The sequence below is a fragment of the Corvus kubaryi genome, unplaced genomic scaffold (assembly GCF_017639235.1).
Source record: "Corvus kubaryi isolate FWS band 111438036 unplaced genomic scaffold, C.kubaryi_AGA036_p1.0 134, whole genome shotgun sequence".
In the NCBI taxonomy this organism is placed as follows: Eukaryota; Metazoa; Chordata; class Aves; order Passeriformes; family Corvidae; genus Corvus; species Corvus kubaryi.
The window spans coordinates 9,424,497-9,442,699 of NW_024580668.1; the positions used below are offsets into that span (position 1 = coordinate 9,424,497).

At 55.4% G+C, this 18,203-nt stretch overlaps 1 protein-coding gene across 1 annotated transcript; it reads left to right on the forward strand.

The window, feature by feature from the left end:
- Positions 1–5,169: 5,169 nt before the first annotated feature.
- EMILIN3 (elastin microfibril interfacer 3) lies at positions 5,170–15,471 on the forward strand. Its single transcript, XM_042049679.1, has 4 exons — positions 5,170–5,372; positions 9,416–9,538; positions 12,446–12,693; positions 13,196–15,471. The coding sequence occupies exons 1-4, from the start codon at positions 5,176–5,178 to the stop codon at positions 15,088–15,090; spliced, it is 2,463 nt and encodes an 820-aa protein (XP_041905613.1). The 5' UTR covers positions 5,170–5,175; the 3' UTR covers positions 15,091–15,471.
- Positions 15,472–18,203: the final 2,732 nt, after the last annotated feature.

The window sequence follows — 18,203 nt, forward strand, 5'->3', positions numbered from 1 at the left end:
CTGGAGCTGCTCCATCTCCAAGGCCGTTGCCTGCTAATGCTCTCATCCCTGGAGTCCTGGCATAGCTGGGAAAAGTTTTTTAAGCACATCACCTCCTGCCTGCCCCTCATCCTTGCTAAATCTCCCACTGCCAGTCTCCCTGCACATTTTTCTGAAGGAAAGACGCTAATGGATATATAAATAAAGCAACCTGTGTATTCTTTTCCCTGCTCAGAGCTTGTATAACCTGTGGTTGACCCCTCCTAGTCCTCCCCAAACCACAACCCCAGTATGTGCTGCCGCCGCTGCTGCTGCTCTGGCATTTTTATGAATGGCTGTGAGCCCAGGGAAGAGATGTGAGCATGGATTTGGAACTGCTCCATCTCTTCTACCGCACGCGCTAATCTTGACAAATGATCAGCGTGTGGCTTTCGAAACCAGAGATAAGGCTGTCTGACCACTTCAAGTCACTACACTTTCCCACGAAGAAAGGGATTTTGTTCTCAGCCCCCGGCCGCAGCTCCCTCCGGAGCCTGGGCAAGCCCCGGTGCCCCCACCCCGTAGTTTGGGGGACACACACTGCAACCACACCCCTGGGACTGCGGCCAGGGGCTGCTTCAGAACAAAACCTCGGCAACCTCCAAACAAGGCAGATGTTGTGACCTTGCCTGGCTTTCTGATGCACCAGGGATGCCTCCTGCCTGCACACCTGCATCCCCTTCCCATCGAGACCAATGGGAGAAGTGGCCCATGCCCAGCAAGGAGCAGGGATGCAGCAAAAACATGTGCTGGGAGCCAGAAAGAGCTTCCAGTCCTGCAGCTGAGCCATGAGCATGGTGGACTTCCTTGAGCTCAGTTTTAGCTGGGAACTGGAGCACCTGCAGAACTATCACTGTTCTCCTTGAACTCTTATCCCACTGCACTGCTGTGGCATTTGGGATATGCATCCTGCCTGCCAGTTTGGACAACACAGTGTCCCCAGTCCTCCCTGGGGCTGGGGAAGCAGTGTGGGATAGCTGTGGGATCTTCCCAGGGATTATGAGCCCTGAGTGGGTCCCGATGGATGGGCACCTGGGAAATCCAGGCTGTCCAGAAGGCTCCCTCTCTCATACAGACACAGACCCGCTGCCAAGAGAAAAGACCTCTGTGAGTGCCAGTTCAAGGAATGCCTTTGATCCAGTGGGAATCACTAGGGAGAAACTCTGCCTCTAAATAGAGCTGTTCTCTTGCCTTGCCACTTTGGGAAATGAATTTGTACTTGGAAAAACGCAGGCTGGGAGAGCTTTTGGGAAGCCATCCAATCCATTTCCCTACCCCAAATTGGTCCTGACAGGTTTTTTTTAATCTAACCTTTCCTTTAAAATCTCCAGATGGCTCAATAGTCTTCTCCAGGGCTATATTCTTTTTATTAGCAGATACTGTTTTATTATTAATATTCTACTTATATTTCCCTTGCTGCAATCTGCTCCTATCCCATGGCAGCAGAGAGAGAAACTGCCCTCTTATTGCCCAGCATGGCCGGGGGTTTTCCACCTGTGGTACCTATTTAAAGCTCGGCATTAGGGTGGGCAAGGCTGGTCCTGGCCAAGATCAAGCTGAGTTGCAGAGTTCCTGGGCTGTGCTGTCACTTTTGCTGTCACTGTGCTGCCCGCTGAAAAGTCTGGTGGTACAAGAGTGCACACCCACTGCGCCCTGTGCAGGCACCAAACCTCGTACCCAGATGGGAACGGGAGGTCAGGGGCTGCTGGCTTGTTGACCCATGAAGGGAGGCAATTACTCAGCTGATGAGGCCATGCAAGTGTTAATTAAAAAGCATGGGAAGCAGAACAGGTCACTGTTTGGTGTCAGCCGCTCGTGAAATTAGCCTCGTGGTGGTTCCCCCAGCCCTCCCCAGGAGTCGGAGCAGGGGAGTAGCTGCCCGTAGTGCCTCTGCTCTTGCTCTCATCTCCTCCTGCTCAGCTCCTGCTTCTGGCTGCCTCCTGTGTCCTGCATAATGTCCTCTGCTGGATCCTTAGTAGGGAAAAACTTCTACCTGTTCATTCCTGGACTAGCTTGGAGCACAGCTGTGCAGGGGGGAGAGGTAGAACCAAAATAATCAGTTCCTGGCAGTCCAAGTGGAGAAAGGAGCTCCCTAGGCACATGCTGAGCCATTATAGGATGTGCTCATATGGAATCACTGGTGGACACAGCCCTCCAAGCTAGGCACCCCTGCGGGCAGGGTTTCCCCAGCATCCAGATTTGAGCAGCAGCAGCAGCTCTGATCTGATCCCTTTTACTCTCCAGGTGAAGCCAGGGGAGAAAGCAGATCTTTCCCCTGGGAAGCACCAAAGGCTGGTGCTCCCTGACCAGACAGCAGCTCTGCAGAGCCTTTTGGCTGCACTTCAGTGTGGCAAAGCCCTTCCATTCTACTGGAGAGCTCAGTGCTCAGCACGTGCTTCACAGCTCTGTGAGACGGGGCTTGGCATCTTCTCTATCAGCCCTGGGATGTGCCCACGTTGGGAGGATGCCCTGGAAGGAAGGAGTCTCCTGTTTTTTCTCCACATGAGACCTCTCCAAAGCCAGGCTGCCATGCCCAGCTCCCCACAGGCACCCCCCTGTGCCTGGCCAGGGTTTGCAGTGTGGTGGGGACTGGCAGCAGCACAGCTGAGCACCAAGGAGTCCAACCTGAGCTGCTCCCTGAGAAGGGCAACTTAACAAATCCCAGCTTCCTGCTGCTCTGTGTCTCATGGCTGGATTAGCTCATGGCTAACGAGGCACATGAGAGGTTTTCCCATGGTTTGGGGCACTCATAATGGCTCTCTCCTGTATGGATTCCTTGATGTCTTATAAAAGAGTTGATGATGAATCCACTTCCTCAGTTGGGACCTAAGTTTGGCGCTCCCTTGTCTACTCAGATGTCTCTTTTCATAAACAATTAGACAGTACAACAAGAAAATGGGATTCAGTCTCTCTGAGGATCCTGCCTCACTCTGAAATCTGACAGAAAGGGATCTGGTGCTTCCAAGGTGGGTTTAGAGTGCAGTGACAGGCAGACAGACAGACACATCCACCCAAGAGCAATGGCTCCCATCTCTTTCCCTTTCCTAGCCAAGCTGGTGAGAATGGATGGGCACTTTTAACTCAGCCCCGTTGTACCCACTCAGCACAGCACAGGCTCAAAGGCCAGGGCCAAGGGCTCTTTCTGAAGCTGTGCAACACCAGATGTTTTTTTCCGGAGGCCTCAGACACACACGTGCAGCGTGCTGTTATTAGAACTGGCTCACACTCCCTGTGCACAGGGAAAAAAAATTAAGGCTGTGCTCAAGCTTCGTTCTCCACTTTGGCATCCAGCATTAAACCAGGCAGGCTCGGTCGGCTTTTGTTTGTTTTTATAGAGTTGCTTATGGACCGTCCCTCCTGCAGCATCCCAGCGGAGCGGAACAATTCCACGCACCAGCTGGATGAGGATTGCTTCATGTGCTGCCAAATATACCACGTACAAACCACGCTGCAGCACCTCTGGGGTGCAGCCTGACAGGCACATGGCAGCTCAGCAACACCCTGCAGCAGCTTGAACCGAGAGGATGCACTGCTTCATTGCTCAGGCTTCCTCCTCTTGGTTTTCCGCCTGGTCTGTCCAGCTCGCCTCTCCCAGCATGGCCCTCTGATGGATTTTTCTTCTCCTGATAATGTTTCCGTCCTCACCTCAGACTGAGCCAAAGACTCATTTTAACAGAAAAAAGGCCGTTTGTCTCAGTATCTTATCATCTCTGTCTCAGTGTCAGCCCAAGCCTTGATGCCTCCTTCCCCCAGCAGCAGGTTTCACTCCTTCATTTAGAATTTCACCCAGCCACCTTTTCTCAGCCACCTCTTGTTTTCCTCCAAGAGTTTCAGAGAAGCACTGCACACCTTGTCATGGTGCTTCCCTGACTTGAAGCTGGCTTCTGCCAGCCAAGACAGGAGCCTCATCAAACCCCTGGTAATGTTTTGGTGAGACTCCCAAGGGTGTAACTGTCTGCATATATCACAAAATTTCCTGCTCCCTGGCATGGCTTCACCTCTGCAGGGCTTCAAGAAGACCTCCACTGGGTAGCACCAGGGATGGTGCCCCCTCCCAAAATGCCCAGTGCCCCAGGTGGGGGTCCTTTCCCCCCCTACCCAAAAGCTATGGGGTCTTGAACTGCTGTAGTTAATGGTGTGGAGCCTGGGGAGGGCTGGCAGGGCAGGACAGGGTGCTCAGGGCCCAGGTGGGTCACCTGTGGGTGGGGGCATCGGGGTGCAGGTTAGCAGGGGTCTCTGCAGGGCAGGATGGTGAGGACACACGGACATGCCTTCCAGAGCCATGGAAGATGAAATGTGCTTGGCTATGGGAGATCCAGGGACCTGCAGGGAAAGGCAAGGGATTCCCCCCTCTCTCCTGGAGCCTGGATCCAAAGCCAAAATCTGAGGAGGACTCCAAAATAGCACCACATTCTTGTCCCCTCTTCCTGCAGGTTCTGGGTTCGCTGGGGGATGCTCGATGCACCAGGCTGGTGCCAGCCATATGATTGACAGCCGCCAATCTCCAGCAGCACAGATGTCCTCGGGGGCAGAGTTAGGGCCGCTTCAGCCTTTCTCTCCCCTGTACTCCGGGATGAAGCAGAGCAGAGCTGGGGACTGGGGGGAACCAGAAGCCAGAGGGCTCCAGACCCCGCTGCACCTGCTACCCCGTGGGGGCAAACGCCCGGTGCGCAGGGAGGGGGCATCGGGAGAAGGGGCGAAGAGGCGGCCGGGGCCAGGAGAGGGTGTGAGCCCCGTCCAGCCCCCGCCGGGGTCGGCAGCGCGCTCCGCCCGGACTGCGCCGGGGGCTGCAGCACCGCTGGCGGGGGCTGGACGGGGGGAGAAGGGGGGTCGGGGGGCTTCTCTTTGTCTCCCCGCCCGCGGGGCCGGGGTCGGCGGCCGTGGGAGGGCGGGAGGAGGAGCGCGGCCCGCCCCCGCCGCCGCCGTACAAAAGGGGACGGGCGGGCGGCGGAGCGGCGTGTGCCGCCGGGCAGGGGTAGGGACAAGGACAGCGACAGGCAGGGCAGGGGCCGGGCAGGGCGCAGCGGGCGGCGCTCCGGTCCCCTCCGCAGCGCTGTCCCGGCGGGGCCCCGCGGCCGCCCCGTCCCGCCCCGTCCTGTTCCATCCCATCCCGTCCCGTCCCGTCCCATCCCGCTCCGCCGCCGCCGGGCCGGGACCATGCGGCGGGCGCGGGCGCTGCGCCGCCGCGGAGCGCTGCTCGCCTGCCTCTCCCTGGGGACGCTGCTGGCCCTCGCCGATGCCAAGGGTGCCTTCTACCCCCCCGCCGCCCCCCTGCCCTACGGCGGCAGGTACAGCCTCTACACGGCCGGCTCCAGCCCGCAACTCGGCCCCGGCAAGCCCGTGGGCAAGCACAAGTAAGCGACCCTCGGCCGCGGCCGCGCAACCCATGCGGAGGGCACCGGGAGCCGCCGCCCCCGGGCACCGAGCCGGGTCTCCGTCGGGCATCCCTTACCGGGAACGGACCGCGGCCAGCGGGCACCGGCCACGCGTCTGGGCTCTACAGGCAGCATCCCCGGGGGATGGGCTGCCGCGGGTACCCAACCCCCGGTGCCGGCCATGGGTATCTTCCCCAGGGTTCGCCTGCGGGCATTCCTGGCTGGGCAGGAGTCCCTGGGTACCGGCCGCGGGCATCCCTTGCTCCATATCGTGTGCCAGGTACTGAGCAAGGGCTGGCGGCAGCGCAGCAGTGTCCGTGTGTCTCGGTGCCCCCCCTCCATCTAGAGGAGGGTCCGGGAGTTGTGTTTCCAAGAGGGAACGGGCTGCGTGCGGTGGGGACATGTGTGCTACGGTTCCGTGCGGGACGGGGCTGCAGGAGATGGGGATGCCCGTGTGTGGTTTTGGGGTAGGTGCATGTACCTGCTCTGCGTGACATGGGCGCGGGGGGTCGGGGGTGATGTGCAGGAGGGGAGGAGGGCAGTGCACAGACCTACGTGTGAAAACACAGGTTGGTTTGGAGGGAATTTGCTCATTTGCTTGTAAAATACATACATACTGGAGTTTAAGTATTTTCAAGAAACCTGGAAAGCTCAGGCAGTGAGGAATGTGGTTTTACACATACTGTAGACTTTTTCCGTTCAGTTGCATAAGAGCTGTTACATTGGGGGTGGAGAGGGGGGTGTCGCTTCCCTCTCTGCTTGTTTGCTGGAGCAGTTTCTGTCGGGCTCCTTTGAAAGAGGGAGGATGTGGGGCTATGAACAAGCTGAAATGAATAAAGTAACCCTCAGGACAAACAATACTGGCAGTGCCAGTGAGAGCTTTCAAAAACCCGTAACATTTTCCAGCTGCTCACTCTAAAAACATCAGGCTGGAGCTATAAAACTGCTTGCCACAGGTGAGCAAGAAGGGAAGGGGGTTCTGAGAGGGAGAGCGAGCCAGAACCACACTAACCCGAGCAGTCGCAGGTAGGCAGTGTTAATTAGCAGTGGCTAGTAGATCTGCCTGCATTGGCTACTAGCTAACTTAGAGACAGTTGTGGTGTGTTTGTAAGCAGCTCCTGGATTTATGGATTGACGGTGATCCTAAGTTTCCACATGCACACATGAACTCCTTTGCCTCCAGCTAAGAGAAGTGGCTGCCCTTCCTTCTCCTGCGGTCCTGTGCATGGATGAATGACTCACTTGTGCAGGAGCAGGGAGCAGCACAGGGCCCTGCTCACGCTCTGAGCCTGGCAGCCCCTTGCCAGGGCAGAGCCACTCAGGTCTGGGCAGGCTGGAAATGCCAGTCACAGCTGGGAGGTGTGTGCCCATCCCAGGGGATCAAAGGGAGCTCTCGGTGAGGGGCTGGGGTGGATGTGCTGGTGCAGCTCCTGGGGGGAGCAAGTGGGATGTGCTGGGGGTGTGGGATCAGGGGAAGGGAGAAGAGAGAGGCTTGGAGGGAGGATGACCCTGCTCACACCTTGCTGCTTCACGGAGGGAGCTCCTGCCCCGGGTGGGCTGTTGGAGATTGAGTAGCCTGCTCAGGGCCTCTGGACAGGGGCACTGGGAGGCAGCTGGGGTTGCTGCTGCTCAGCTGCCTGGCCACAGGCTGGGATGCAGTTGGAGTTCCCTGGCATGGCCATAACATGGCTTGTGGAGAGCAGCCTCAGGGCTGAGCACAGAAAAGAGCTGCAGAGCCTCAGCCCAGCTCTCATGGGCTTGTCATGATGGTCTGGATGATGTTGAGACACCTCTGGCAGGTGGAGGCAGAGGAAAGGGACTGTGACAGTCAGGATGGAGCAGAAGGGTTTGGTAAGAAGGGCTTACCAAAAGTAAGTGGTGTCTCCTGTTCGAATGTGTGTGTGTGCATGCACAGGGTGGGTGTGCACAGCCCTCCCCCAGCCCCACCATGTCACACTCAGGGGCCAGAGCAGCAGGCCTTTGGCTCGCCCTGAGTGGGGAAAGATTGATGAAGGAGGGACAAGAACTGATGGCAAACAGGTGAAGACAAAGTACATTCTCTACCCATTCACCCCAAGCCCCCCAGCTGGCACAGGGGAAGCCATGTCCTCCCGCCTCACTGAACACCTCCCTGCACCTGCAGCTTGCGCTGGCCCATCTGCTCCATCCCGCTGACCTCACGCCTCAGCTCTGCTCTGCATGGTGGGCCTGTGCCCTCCTCTCCTCCCGCTCTGCCGTCTGCCACATCCCCCTGTCCTTAATCCCTGCCTCACCACACATCCCTGCTGTCTCTGCCCCTGTGGACCAAGTCCATCTGCTCCTGCCGGCAGCCCTGCCTTCAGCTGGAACAGCCTTGGCCTCCATCTGTCCTACCAGCAGTCCTGCATCCTTCCCACACACCGCCTTCCTCCCAGCCAACTTATCCTCAGCACCTGGATCTGCTGCTTGGCTCAGGAGAGTTCCGTGGCTGGAGCTGGCTGGTACCTGTGGCACCCAGCTGCAGGCGGATGGCAGGAGGGATAAAGCTCTCTGTATTGTCCCAGACATCTGTTGGGGTTTTAGTTTAGTCTGTTTTTTTTTTTTTCCCTGTTAAAGGAATTTTCTCCCATATGCATGTTGCTAGGGGACAAATAGCTGTACTTAAGAAAGACAAAAGGGGAGTGGGGCGGACCTGGCTACTCTTTTGTCTACACCTGGGTGTGGGGTCAGTTCGCTCTGAGCGTCCAGAGAGAGAAGCTGCAGAGAAAGGAGCTGCTGCTTCTTTCTTTTTGGCCGTTCTTTCTTCCTGCTGGAAACAACGCCGGGACCCCAAAAGCCGCTTTCCCTGCCCTGCTGGAGACCGGGCTGTGGCTGCCCTGCCCCGCTGCTGCTTTGAGCTTCCGCTACGCTGTAGCCCTGCTCGCCCTGCCTGCCTGGGCCTCCGTGGGCTTTTCCCATCTGGATACATCTCGTCTGCCACCCGGGATTTGCGTCCGTCCCTGCCGCTTCAGCCGCTGTTCCTGAGAGTCCGGGATCGGCTGCCCAGGGGTTTGTGAAGCCTTTGTTCCATCCCTTCCCGGGATCCCAGGGCACCAGAGCCGCGGGTTTCCCGAGCTCGCTCCGGAGCGCCCCCTGCAGCCGCGGGGGAACCATCGCACCTGCCCTGCTCACCGGGAGCCGCCAGCGCCCCTGCCGGCTGCGAGCAGAACTGCACCCGAGGGGAAATAGCCTGACAGCCGAGAAGGCTGGCACTGGGTTTGTGATTGCTGTTACTGCCATAGTTGTTGTTGTTTTGTTTGACTGGTTATATACATATATATAGAGAGAGTAAAGAACTGTTATTCCTATTTCCCACATCTTTGCCTAAAGGCCCTTGATTTCAGAATATAATAACTTGGAGGGAAAAGGGGTTATATCTGCCACTTCAAGGGGGGCCTCTGCCTTCCTTAGCAGACACCTGTCTTTCAAAACCGAGACAACATCTGAAGGGGTTTCCAGCCTCCATCACAGATCTGCTCCACATCCCTGCCTCCAGGGATCTGCTCCTCCATCCCTGCCCATGATGCTGCAGCCCTACAGAGCCACATCTCCTTTCTGTGCCTGGTCTGTGGTGGCACCCAAAAGCACAGCAAGGGCTGAAGGCTTTGGGTTGGCCCCTGTGCTGGCAGCACTCCACAAGCTGCAGCAGGACAGACCACCCCTGCCAGGCACTGCTGGAGCTATTTCTGGGGTGCTATTCCCACAACTGCTGCTGTTGGGATTCTGATTGTCCTCACACAGTCTCACCACACAGTCCATGCTGTGCCAAGCACAGCCCAGCTCTGGTGACACCACTAGCAGTGGTGACGATGTGGCTGTGCCTGTGGCTGTGACAGGAACCCTGCTCCTGCAGCGTGGCTGTGATGCCCTTACCCAGCAGCTTCCCAAGCTGGGGGGGCTCCTTCCAGCTCCTGCCACCCAGACCTCGCTGGCAGTGTCCAGCAGTGCAGGCACTGCTGTCAGCTGGGCAGGGGGTGACAGTGTCTTGCTGTGTTTCCCCCCAGGAGCTACTGTGCCTACGTGGTGCAGCGCAACGTGACGTGCACGCTGCAGGACGGGGCCGAGAGCTACGTCAAGGCCGAGTACCACAAGTGCAGCTGGGGACCCAAGTGCCCGGGGAAAGTGCTGTGAGTATGGGGGACACTGGGGCATGCCTCCCTTCCCCTCCCAATGACCTCTCTCTCCTGAGACCCTGTGCCACCTTTCTGACCATGAACCCCCACTTTGCAGGGGCAGGGAAAGGAGTTGAAGGACTTTTCCTGGATATGGGAGTTAGTGGCAGGGCCGTGGTGTTGGGAGGAGGCAAGGTGGGACCTGTCAGGAGGGAGAGGGAGCTCTATGCCTCCTCAGAAACTGTCAGGGGAGGTTTAGATTGGATAGCAGGGAAAGGTTTTCACCCAGAGGGCAGTTGAGCACTGGAAAAGGCTCCCCAGGGAAGCTGATCATGGCACCAAGCCTGACAGAGTTGAAGAAACCTTTGGACAATGCTCTCAGGCACATGGTGTGATTTTTGAGAGTGCCCTGTGCAGTTGTTGGGCACAATGATTCTTATGGGTCCCTTCAAACTCAGGATATTCTGTGATTCAGAAATCAATCAGGAAATCATGAGCAGTGGTCAGGTGCCTGTGCATGTGTGTAGGAAAGCAGCTTGTCACAGACCTGCAATGTGGCAGAATGACGGCAGCTCTGCGAGGACCTGACAGAGAGGATGAGGAAATGGAACCCGTGGCTGGGGATGGCTCAGTGCTTCCTGCTCCAGGAAAATACTTGCAAAACTCTTTGCCACCTCGTCAGTGCTGAAGGGAAACACTTTACTGTGCCACAGCCGGGGGCGCTGGCGGCAAAGGGCAGACACTGGGGCTTTGTGCTTCACCACCCTCCGGGGATGCTGCTCCATGCGGAAAAGCCATTCTTCTGCATCCTCCCCAGGCCTGAGGAGTGGAGCAGAGCTGAGCACAGAGGAAAACTGGGATGAGGGAAGTTTCTGTCGGAGCCTGGTGCCCGTCCTGTGGCAGCTGGCTGGGACTCTCCATGTGCCGGTGGTGCCAGGGGCTCTGCTCACAGCCTCTGCTGGCAGAGACGGGCAGTCAGACCCACTTGCTCACTTGTTCTTTCCATCACAAGTGTTCTAGCAGCATTCGGGGCCTTCAGGACATCCTGCAGCTGCTGGTATCCATGGAGGATATCCCCAAAGCCTCTCCCATCTCCACAGTGTCCTCTGCTTGTCTCCTTCAAGCAAAACCATGGTGAAACCAGAGTGTTTTCTGAGGGCAGATGGACCCACAGCTGAATTTTCTGCAGAGCCTCAGATGCTGCATCCGTGGACTAAAGGGAAACACGGGTTTTCCATGTGCTTGGGCCATCAACTAATGTTTGTGCAGCTGGCTGCAAATACTTCCCCTCGACATGGTTTGGAGCAGTGGAGAAGGAGTTGGAGGTGCCCAAGGGCTTTGAGCTCCTCTGCAGAGGCTGGGATGACACTGAGAAGGTGCTCTGCCTTTTGGAGGCCATCCTCATCCTTGCCTCACCCCCTGACGGTGGCTGGAGCAGGAATCTCCTGTGGTACACCTGGGCAGGTTTCTACACACTACAACAGAAGAAAAGATCATTGAAACTCTGCAGCACCTGTGAAGAGGAGTAACAAGAAGAGCTTGTTTTGAAACTGTCCCTTTGGGAAATTGGTGTTGAGAAATTTTGAAGAGATTCAAAGAGCAGAAGATTTGGGGTTGCTTTATCCCCCTGCCCTGTGGCGTGTATGGAGGTGGCTGTATCTCGCTGGGAGTCAGTGGAAGCAGCATTGCCGGGGGCTGCAGCCTGGGCTGGGGACTCTGTGGATTCAGACAAGGATGTGGATGACAGGGAATCAGCCCCACGTGCTGCCCTGACCAATGGATAAGTGCCTAATGCAGCCCCTCTGCCGCACAGGTGGCTGTGCTGCTCTTCCAAGACCTTCTGCTGAACGTGCTGGAGAAGAACAAGAGGTTGATTGTGTGTGTTGTTGCAAAACAGCAAACTTCAAGGTGTTCAGGCCCTGGTAAATTCAGATTGGAAGTTTCCAAAAGACAGGCTTAAAGCACTGATATTTAGAGGTGGTGAGAAAAGTGCCATCTTCAGCCCTGGATGGCTCAGCTCAGCTGGTGGGGGAGCACAGGTGCCAGCAGGGTCCTGTCCCATCCCTGCTACCTGACAGGGAAGTGCCACAGGAAAGCAGGGAGCAGCTGAATCCTCCCTCATGACTGGTGGGACCCCATTCAGAGCAAGAGCAGAGGGCAAGGTGTGAGGTGGGCTTGCACCTTGTGCGCTGGGTAAGGGAGGATCAGTGCTGTAGTGCCCAAATTCACGATGGAGACACTTCCCAGGGCATCCCAGCTGGGGCAGGAGGCAGTGTAAGGAGCCATCCCTCTGTGCACATCACAGCATTACCCTGGGGACCCTCACCAGGCCAGCCCAAGACCCTTTAGGCTTCCCAGCAAACTGATGCCCTCCACACAGAGAGAAAACACATTTCCAAAGGTATTTCAACCCTCATGGGGGCTTCCAGGCAGGATTACTGTTGAGAAGAGGATTTTTTGGATCCCACTAGGTCAATTCAAAGTGCAAAACACTTCTACAAGCAGTCCACTTCCCTCTTGGAAGTGATGTGAGCTTGCAGGGCTTTTGAAATCAGTTCCATCATTTCATCTTGTGCCCTGCTGGGCCAGAAGTCGCCAAACAGTGTGGCATCTGTCACAGTGGTCACCTATCAAGCCAGGGACTGCAGCAATACACTTAGAGCTGCAGTTCTAAATCAACAGCATCCTAGGTTAAAAAATGCTTGACCAAAACCCCACTGTAATGCTACACTGAGCTATGGTGCAGCAAGAGCTCTTGGAGAAGGTGGGCCTTGGTCTGCAGGTGCAGCACAAGGGTTTCAGCCGAGCTTTCCCATGTGCCCAGATCTCCCACATCCAACGGGACCGTGACCCTGCTCTATTGCTTGATGTTGAGCTTGCTTCTCTAAACTGTCTTCTCCCTCCCTCCCCTCTCCTGGAAAGGTACCGCACCTTCTTCAGGCCCAAATACAAGATTGGATACAAGACAGTGACCGAGCTGTCCTGGAGGTGCTGCCCGGGCTTCATGGGAGAAGGGTGCCACGACAGCCCGACGGACCAGCCTGGCCTTCTGCCCCAGCATCCCAGCCCTAAAATGCCTCCCGGGCAAAAGATGTTCCCAATGCCCAGACTTCCTCCCTATCCCAAAAGCCACCCTGACCTGTTTCCAGGACCAAAGAAGAACCAATATGGTGAGATATCACTCCTGCTTCATGTCCCCAGGTCACCACTGTAATGCATTCAAACCTCCAGGTTCTCTCTGTTCCAGCAGAGAGCATGAATTTAGCAAAAATTCAGTGGGTGACGTTTTCTATCAGAGACATGACATTTGATTGCTTTGAGGACCACTTGCTTTTAAAATCTTGTTTCTTTCAAAACATGCAGCTTCAAAATTGCCTTTTGTCATTGCTTTAAAGCATTTTCCCATTAATTATGGAGTTGATAGGGTGCATCTCAAGATAAAGCACCCCTGGGATGTTATCACCACCTGCTGTTGAACTTGGGAGCAGAGGGCTGGATACCAAGAGGAAAGAGGGTTTCCTGATATCTTAAGGAGAGATGTGGGCTGAGATTTTGCTGAAATGACAATAACAGAGGGCAGGACACACGGTCATTATGGGAAAGGACTTGAAGGAGGGAAGTTAAAGGAGCACCAGCCCTTACTGTTCCCTCTCTATTTCTTTCCCTGTGCAGGCAGGAAGCTGCCCGGCCTCTTTGGGGACCGCCTGGATCGGCTGGAGGAGGAGGTGAGGCGCCTTTCCCAGTCCTACAACAGCCTGCACACCATGGTGAGTGGGTTGGGAGACCGCCTGCGGTTGGCCATCCAGGAGGACACCACCAAGATGATAGGCTCCCTGATGAACAGCCCAGGCACACCAGACTCATCCGTGGGCTTCGGCATCATCCCCGACGGCCTGGTGGATGTGGCGGACAAAGCTGACATCGCCACGTACCCTCCCGTGGGGGAGATCCTGACCAAAGTGATGGAGGTGAGCGATGTGCTGAAAACCAAGGCAGATCTGCTGCACGAGGTTCGGGGCATGGTCCTGGACCACGACGGGCAGATCAAGCACCTGCTGGAGTCTGCCCGGCCCTCGCCCCTCACCTCCATCGACCTGCTGGAGGAGTACGTGGACACGAGGCTGAGCAACCTGCGTGGAGAGCTGCTTGATGGCTTCGAGAAGAAGCTGGGCAAGATCCAGACCACATGTGATTTCCGCATCCAAGAGGTGCGGCAGCAGTGCGAGGAGGAGAAAGCTGCCAACCTGCGGCTGCAGCAGACGCTGGATGGGAAGGAGCTGGAGATTAAGAAAGAGATCTCCCAGCTGGAGACCCAGATCCAAGGGCTGACGGTGGTGGAAAGCTGCTGCAGCAACCTGGACTACCTCACTGAGCGCATGAACATCCTTGAGAAAGGCCTTCACAGCATCTCTGAGTCCCAGAAGAACCTGCACTCACGCCTGGATGGAGAAATCTCCACTGTCACCCTAGGGAACCTCTTTGAAGGGCGCTTTGAGGACCTGGAAGCCAGACTCAATGCTACAGAGAGGGAAACAGGGAGCTGCTGCTCTGGTATAGAGGACAGCATGAGAGGCACGGTGGTGGCAGAGGTGGATGGCATGAGGACTGCCTTTGAAGACAAAATGCAGACCCTGGAGGACAGGTTCATGACCATAGTGGGGGAGCTGAACAATGTCAGTTCTCCCATGGGAATGGACGGAGCAGTGGTGCCCGTGCTGGAAGGGGAGCTTGCCAGCATGAGGAAACGGACGGATGAGACACTGGAGGTGTTGCAGAATCGCCTCATCACGCTGGAGAGCACTTGCTCCCTGGGCTGTACCTCGGCCTCGAAAGATGTGGAGACCTTCCGGACAGAGATTGAGGATTGCCAGAACAAGAACCAGGACCTGCTCCTCCGGATGGACAGCAACTATGACCTCTTGCGCAAGCTGAACGCCACCATCCTGGAGATCCAGCGGCGAATCGAGGAGGAAGCATCGGGGGCTTTGCAAGGGGAGATCACCTTGCTAAAGATCAACCTGAACACCGTGAGCAAGTCTCTGACAGGGCTCAAGGACTCTGTCTCCCAGTACTCAGACACCGTGACACATGTCAACTCCTCACTGGATGAGCACGAGCGGAAGATTGAGGATGAGGTCCACTCCATCCAGGAGAAAGTCAATGACCAAGGCTCCCAGCTTTTCTTCAGCAACCGCCGTGTCCTGAACCTCAAGGGAGAACTGGAGCGACTCAAAGCCAGGATTGTCAGCGACCTGAGCTCCTGCAAGAATGTGGCCCATGGCCTGCAGCAGGAGGTCTCTCACTTCGACGAGCGGGTGGCGCGGGTGGAGAGCGCCTGCGGCAGGCTGGGGGCCATCACCGGCAGCCTGGACGACATCAGGGAGGAACTGGAGAAACACACGGGCAGTCTGTGGGACTACATGGACCACATGAACGGGACACTGGCTGCCCACTCTCAGGAAATAACAGGACTGAAGGACAACCTCCTTGACTGCCAAGCCAAAGTCTCTGAGCTGGCAGAACAGGTCGGGCACTTGGAAGAGAAGGCGGAGAGGAGGCAGCATTAGCCACACTGCCATGCCATGTCTTCCTTCTCCTGCTGTGAAGGACAGGATTAACTTATATCACACAGACTTGCTCCAATGTGACAACAGTTCTTGGGATAATTTTTTTATGAAAAGCTGCTACATTTTTTTTTTCCCTTAATCTTGTTGGCCCCAGTTCTCCTTAACTCTGCCATGCTGGTATTCCCTTCCTGATGCTCGGTAGCTGCCCTTACTCTGGTGCAGCAGTGTCACCGCCTCCTGGCCGGGGGTATTGCTTTGGCTCTGGGGCTGATGACCCCAGAAGGACAATTCAGGAATAAGCTGGAGGCGGGAACATTTTTTTCAATTTTATTTTTGTGGATTTATCATTTCTTGAAGAATAAAACCCTGTAGTTATCAGTTGAGGAATAGTTTCTCTGACCTAAAGACCACCTGCATCTTAATCCAGGGACTGAGCAGAGCCAGGGCTCCTTGCAGGGAACAAAACTCACCACAGGAATTGCAGATTTCAAAGAACACACGTATTCACACGTCCCTCCGGGAACTGGCTTCCCTTCTCTGAGATGGCAGCCCTCCTTGTGTATGGTAAATCCATTTATAATGCTCCCTCCTCCATGCAGATGCACATGCCTTATGGAGCATATGAGGGTGTGCGTTGGGAAAACACACATATGCATATGTGTATATATATATACATGGTATGTGTATGTATATTTTTGAACAATCCTTATGTCATGGTGCTCATCCGATTTCAGTTTCCTAATGCTGCCCCCATGTCCTTTGCCATATCCCAAAGACCCACACTGAGTAGCTAAAACCTGTGGCAGCAGTGTTTGGGGAGAGCCCCACGGCCCCTGGGGCTGCTGTGCTTTGCAGTCCCACTTTGCTGGGCTTTCTGGTTACACCTGGGACTGACATGATGGGTTATGGAAAACACGTGTCTTCCCCGAGGAGAGGTGGGTCCGTAGGTGTCTGCAGAGACCAAGCTGGGCACAGAGCAGTCCTGTCCTCCAGTTCTGTTTTATTGAGCTGGATTGAGAGTCCTCATCCTCTCTCCTGTTTTATTGCTTAAACTGTGAATGCCGTCATCTCGTCCCAGACAGGAGAGTTCCAGCTGCTCCAGGGTGTGAGTGCAGCAGTGGGGGAGCAGGAGCCTGTGTCCTCCTCATGCTCTTCTGATCCCACTGGGATGCCAGTAGCCGTGGGACCAACACCAATGTGGAACAAGGCAGGGCATCTGTGAGAAGACCTCTGGAGACCTCTCCTCAGCTCAGAATGAAAACCCCACATGATTTACCCAGCTTGACTCCAGTTTCCCACGAACAGGCAGGCTGGAAAATGTCCACGTTCCTGAGCAGCTCCAGCCTTACCCTACAGAGCTGTTGCACACAGAATCCACCTCTCCCTAGAGGTGGCATCCTCCCATGGGCACCCTCTGCTGATCAGCCAATGGTGACTTCATTACTAGGATGAGAAGGAAATTAAAGAGCCTCCATCCAAGCAATTCTGGCACTTTATAGCAGAGGAACATATTTTTCTATCAGTTCAGCACTGTAGCTCATGAACCCTTCCACACCAGCCAGCCTTTGGCTCTCACACAGTGCCCCTTACCCTCACCAGGCTGTCCCTGCTCTTCTGCAGCACGATTCCCTCCCTGATTCCCCCTGATTGCATAAAGGAGCAGCTTTGTGCTCCGACCAGCACAAACCAGCAACAGCTCCCAGCAGAGATGCATCTGGGCACCTTTCCTCCCCCAGAAAAAACTGGGTGAGCTCCCTTAAACATGCTTCCAGGCTGGGGAGGACCACAGGGATCACTGAGTCCAGATGGCCACACCATGTTCCCCTCAGGCAGTAAAAGCTCGTTCCCCTGCCAGAGGAGCACAAGCTGTCAGCTGTGGGAGCATGGAGGGAACACATGGCCCCCCACCACTTGCTCAGCCCTGCCAGATGCTCACAGCACCAGAATCCACTCTCACTGCTCTGGGCTTTGCTGATTTGGAGTTACCCTAAAGCTGCTGAGATGCTTCTCCAGCTGAGGAACGACCTCCAGCTGCTATTGGGCATCCTACAGAACCTGCTCTTAGACAACAAAAGCTATTTTTTTCCTCTAGCCTAAGGAAGGAGTCTCAAGCCAACTCTCAGTACTTTGTGATGGGCCAGGGGAGCCCTCACCCCACAGGGGGAGTATCCTGCCTAAGCACCCTTTCCATCCCCTCACACCAGGGAGAAAACCAAAGAGAAAAACAAGCCACGGGCCGGGTTCCCTGTTCCCCAGCCAGGGCTGGGTTAGAGTGGCTGAACAGGAACAGCTTTCCCAGCAAAGAGAGAGCCAGGACTGACCATAACAAAACTAGGACAAGGAAGAAGTCTGACCTTCCGGAAAATGGTGCTATGTTTGGACTGTTCTTGACTAGTCATTTGAAGCTATGGACAGTTTGTTATTTCAGTTCTCAGCTATTCATGTTTTAAAAGTGAAAGGAACTTTGTACAAAACTGGGCATTTTTAAAAAGATTGCTTGCAGAGTAAGGAAATGGTGCCCATGGGGTTGTCCTTGCATGGGCAGCTTTCCGAGGCCGTTGATAAATGATCCTGTTAAAAGACTGTGCTCTATTGTTTTTAAAACCTTGTCTATTTGTTCAGATTTTAAAAGCTGAAAAACTGTTTGTACTGGAAAGGAAAAAAATAAAGTATTTCTTGCTGAGGTTTCCAGGATCAAAATGACTTGTGTGGCTTCCAGAAGTAGCAGACTAGGACATGACTTACACACAGGGGTCAGGAAAGGAGAAGGTAGATGCCAGACCGGAGGAAGGAGCCCAGCAGTGCTTTTGCCTGTTTTCTTTTACTTTATAACCTTCCATGAAGAGAGAGTTGGGGATGCTCAGCCTCGAGAAGAGAAGGGCCTGGGGAGGCCTCACTGCGGCCGTGCAGGACTTGAAGGGTCCCATGGGAAAGATGGGGACAGAGTGTTCAACAGAGTCTGTGGTGGGAGGAGAAGGGGGGATGGCTTTCAACTGCAGCAGGTTGATTTGCGTTGCATTTAAGGAACCACTGAGGGTGGTGAGGCTCTGGCCCAGGCTGTGCACAGAGGCTGTGGATGCCCCATCCCTGGGAACATCCAAGGCCAGGGGGGA